This window comes from Gavialis gangeticus, unplaced genomic scaffold (assembly GCF_001723915.1).
Source record: "Gavialis gangeticus isolate Ggan-Ray unplaced genomic scaffold, GavGan_comp1, whole genome shotgun sequence".
In the NCBI taxonomy this organism is placed as follows: Eukaryota; Metazoa; Chordata; order Crocodylia; family Gavialidae; genus Gavialis; species Gavialis gangeticus.
In genome coordinates, this window is record NW_017729022.1 from 127,175,268 (window position 1) to 127,180,016 (window position 4,749).

Below are 4,749 nucleotides of genomic sequence, written 5' to 3' on the forward strand. Positions count from 1 at the left end.
TTTGCAGAAGAGGCCAGCAGTAGTCATAAATACTCAGCACCTCTGCAAAAGCAAGTCCTATGTATCAGAAGCCACAGTTGGTTGTCATTTTGGACAGTGTCAGGCTAAGTAGTATGTCCAAGGTCATACAAGAAATCCAGGGCAGAACTAGGAACAAAACCCATGTCTTGAGTCCCACCCTAGTGCTTGAACCAGAAAAACATCCTGCCTTTTAAGCCCAGATTTGCAGGGAATTAAAACGCTTCTCTAAACTAAAGCATGAGGCCTAGATGCCCAAGGGCAGCAGCACCAGTCCTGCAGTTCAAGTTAAGCATCTGCTTATGTACCTTGCTGAACCAGGATTTTAGTTAACAGTTCACCTAAAATCAGGATGTTCCAGATTTCCCTATTTGCACCATGCTAGGACTCTGGTCATAGATACAGTGAGGATTCACAGAGCTCCCTAAAGGCAGCATGTGACCTGCTTTGCCCAAGAACAAGCTCAGTCCCTGCACACAAGCATTTACAGGATTGGGGACAGCAGAAACTATCCAAATATAAGCCATTTGGGCTGTACAATTCATTCAAGAGCTGCTTTATTTCAGCCCTTGGAAGAGTCCTGCTAAGTCTACCATCAAGGCTTAGTGGGCAGGTCTTTACAGGAAGGAACCGCACCACTCCAACAGGCAGGAAGCACACCGCTGAGCCTCAGTGGGACTGGCTCCATAAGTCCCTTTCAGCCATCTCTGGAAAACTGCAGAGTCCTTTTTCAACAAGAGGAACTGGCCCAGAAGGATGTATGCCTGCAAGGAAGAAGGGAACAGCACAAGCTAGTATTTTTGCCCCCTGATCCCAACCACTGAGCCAGGCACCCAATTAACCTGTACGACACACAGCAGCTGGCTGCTTTGAAAGGTGCTCACTGCAGTCAAGGAAGGTCTCATCTGCATTTTTACTCCTGTGGCTCAAGGAAATGGGACTTCACATATTCTTTGTAACAAGACAGGGTTGCATCAGAAAGAACCCAATTCCACTGTAAAGTTCTTCTCCACACCAGAAGAGCCCATGAGACCCTTCATTTCCGCTCACTGTGCGGGTCAAAAGGAGTAACTATTTTGCTGGGCACTGCCTATGTAAAGAGAATTGTCCATTTATAAAATGGGGCTGAGATCTGTAGACCAAGAGGAACAAGATCACCAAGACTTAGTAGTCAAAGTGTTTCGTTTCCTCTGGTACGAGCTGACAACAGATTCCCTTTCCACAGTGCCAAAAGCTTCTCCTATTATTTCCCAGCTCCATAAGCATCCATGAAGTTACTAAGTTTCATGCAACTTCATGCCCTGATTCCCTTAAAAGGGGCTTGTTTCATGATGCCAAACTTCTGCAGGTTTACACCATCCTTGCAATACTCCAGGAAACACTGGGCCAGTTTCTGCTGTGACTTTATGCAGGGCATGAGTCAAAGCTAGAAACAATTCCTCATTCAGTTTGCTGTGTCGTGAATGGATTGTCGCTTGAAATTCTAGTTTGTGAGAGCCTTGCAGCTGTGGTGTTTACACACTGACCTGCCTTGACTGACATTGTCACCTAAAAGACTTTTTCAAGGACTCTGCCACCTGCCCATTAGTACTCCAGTTCAGTGCAGACTGAGCAGGAGGAGCTCAGAATGGTACATGGTAGCGGCATGTACTAGGAAGAGACATGGCCTGCACATGGTGACCACAGTCTATTTTGTATTAACCACCCAGCTCACCACACATACGGTTGTGCCCACGGTACATATTAACCACTCAAATGATCACAAATACAGGTAGGTGGAAATGACTCTGCTCTTAAAACCCTGCCAGAGAGCTTCCCATGTCCCTTTCTATTGACCAGCCTTTCAACACCCAAGATAAATGGGAGTAGGAGTGATATAATTGTTTTCCATGTGGGAGATGGCTTAAGGGCATCCAAGGATAGGGAGTAGGACAGTAAAAGCCTATGCTGCCTCACAGGGTCCAGCTTATCCATCAGTGGAATTTCCCAAACTGGTCCTGTAACTTTAGTATCTTAACCCTCTTTACTGTGGCTGCTACCAGCCTCATCACAAGAACTGTAGGCTTTGAATTTTCAATTCCATAAACACAGCTTCCAAACCACCTCCTTCTCCCCCATGGGAAGTCCTCTTGGCCTTTAAACAAACAAATTCTGCAACAACAATGACAAGTGGTTGAAAACGCCCGAAAGGCATGGTTGGAACATTACTGGGTAGACCTTGAAGATGGAGTAACTGTCAAACTGCATCAATTTTAGGACCCAAGGTATTTGACTTTGTCCCTTTGTGTAACATTTAGCATCAATTCCTTTGAATAATTCAGTGGAACTGCACTCCACATTTCAGATTAATATATTGTGCTGAAATGCTCTTAGCAGGAGATGCTTGATCACAAGTTACAGACAACACCTCTTTAATGAAATAATCCCATGGTACTCACTGAGTAAAAAAAAGAAAAGAAAAAGAAAAGAAAAAAGGGAAATAAAAGGAGCCTGGTAAGGAAGAAGGGAGATTACCTTGTTAAAGCCTTTTGCAGCTAATTTCATTCCGAGCTCATCATTAATCCCATCTACTTTTGTAATATCCTTGTCACCCATTGGCTCAGATACAAACACATTGAACTTTTGGGTGCTGATAGCCATCATCTGGAACAGCGGCAGGAAGAGGAAAAGTCAGGTGAATATGAATCCATAAATGGCCTACAATGAGATTACAATTCTCGGGGTCATCTTGGAAGACAAGAATCACCCATGTAGCCCATTTACTCCTAGCCAAATGTCTCTCCTTTTAATCTCAAAGCTATCTACATAGCACACCAGTTCAGCATCTCCCCCAGCCCATCGTATTTGCTGTTGATGATTGATGTCAGAAAGTAAGAACAGCAAATGTGAGTTTGGAGGGTTAGACATAACTCATATATAGCCAAGACGGGTAGCTTTCATTTGGAAGCCTGGAGCTAACCTTAGCCCTGCCTCAGCAGCGAGGGAGGGGTCCCTCACAGACCCCACACCTGATGGGACCTCATAGGTCACGTGGTCCTGTCTCCTGCCATCATAAACCATCTCACATGATCCCCGACATAAGCCAATTAAGTGCTGATGTGGAAACAGATTTTTTGCCCCCAATTCTCCCACAAGCAGGATGCTTCAAAATCTCTCTGCTCTGAGGGTCAGAAACCTGCTTCTAATTTCCAACCTAAAGTTGTTCCTGCTGAGTTTTATACCCACTCGTTCTGGTACCAACATTACCCGACAACTCAAAGAGCCCTTCTGCTTCCCTGGTGTTTACACCCAGATGTATTTACAGATATCCCCTCTCAGCCTTCCTACTGATAAGCTAAACAAGCCCATCTCTTCTAGTTTTCCTATTTCCCCAATAATCCTAGGAGTCCTTCTCTGCACTTGCTCTAGTCTGAGTGCATCAGCTGACCAGAAGCATACACAGTACTCTAGACAAAGTCTCACCAGATCTGGGTACAAGAGTACTTTTCTGACAGAACTGGAAATGCCCTGTCTGATACGTTCCTGGGCTCATGTCTGGTTTTTCGTGGCTGCCTAACACTGGCGGCTCAGCCGTCTCCTTACTAGCTAGTACACCCAAGTCCTTCCCTATCTCAGCCATTTCCAACTGTGGACCTCCCTGCTTGTTGCAGCCATTCCTGTTATTAGTTCCTAAGTGCATGACCACATGCTTTCTACTACTCAAGGCCATCCAATGTTTCTTGCATGGTATTCTGACCCTTTTCCATAAGATGATGCCCCAAATCAGGCAACTGGCCTCACTTGAACTCAGCAATTGTATTCCCACATAGATATCATTTTCTATGCCATAAAAGAGGTTCTAGTTCATCTTCACTTGATTTCTTACTTGCTGGAATTTAGTGCTAACTACTTTGTCTCAGCAGCTGATCTGAAGATCAGATGCAAGTTGTCAAGATGATACCCAGGAATAGAAACCTGCAAAGTTGGAGAATTTTGGCTTCATTGTCAATGCTGCCTCATGCCTCCGGTGGGTTTACGCTGGGAAACGAGCAGGTGTTTTCTGGCAATGATGCAGTAGTGCCTTGCTACCAATAGTGTAGACAAGGTTAACGTATCCAAATTGATATTGCTGGTGGACCTCTACGGCTGCTGAGACATCGATTTCCCCTGCGTAGGTGAAGTCAGTGTTTAATGACTCTGCATGGGCCTGCAGAGGGGAGAAGCAGAGTCCTCCCCTACCATGTACAGCTCTTAACTCCCGATTTCTCCACAGCACAGACATCACTTGTCTTTCCTTGCCTGTCTGTCAGTCCCTCATATGCTCACCTCAGCCATCTGGGATGATGGAGACAAATTCTCAGCAGAAAGGGGATGGCAGAGATCCTTGCTGATACAGGTCAAAGAAATGGAGGACACGCCTGCACCTTCTCACAGACTTTGACTGAGAAGGGCCAAGAAGACTGAGTCTATCCTAGGTCTGCAAGCAGCATGACACTCAGACATGGGCCTTACAGCTCCCTTGCCACTGTGACTTGGTTTGGAGACCTGCTCCCCCGCTGACACCAGGAATCACAAGCTTCTGGAACCTTCTTGCACTGTGACATCATTCTTTTTTTGCAGGACAATGCCCACTGTGCCAAATACATTATCTGCCCTGCAAGGTGCTGGACTCTTCACGTTTTCCCATTCAGAAAGTCCTGATCAAAGCCAACTAGAGATTTTGGCAGGAAAAATGCCTGCAGGCTCCAGTAC

At 45.7% G+C, this 4,749-nt stretch overlaps 1 protein-coding gene across 1 annotated transcript; it reads right to left on the reverse strand.

The window, feature by feature from the left end:
* Positions 1–483: 483 nt before the first annotated feature.
* Positions 484–4,535, reverse strand: BANF2 (barrier to autointegration factor 2). Its single transcript, XM_019516715.1, has 3 exons — positions 4,324–4,535; positions 2,533–2,661; positions 484–782 (listed from the first exon to the last, which is right to left on the reverse strand). Exons 1-3 carry the CDS (start codon positions 4,330–4,332, stop codon positions 636–638), a joined length of 285 nt encoding a protein of 94 aa, XP_019372260.1. The 5' UTR covers positions 4,333–4,535; the 3' UTR covers positions 484–635.
* Between the last annotated feature and the right edge of the window lie 214 nt (positions 4,536–4,749).

Coding starts and splice junctions, on each gene's coding strand:
- BANF2 (XM_019516715.1), bottom strand. Junction 783..2,532: donor CTGCAAAAGGCTTTAACAAG/GTAATCTCCCTT, acceptor TCTTCCTTGCAG/GCATACATCCTTCTGGGCCA.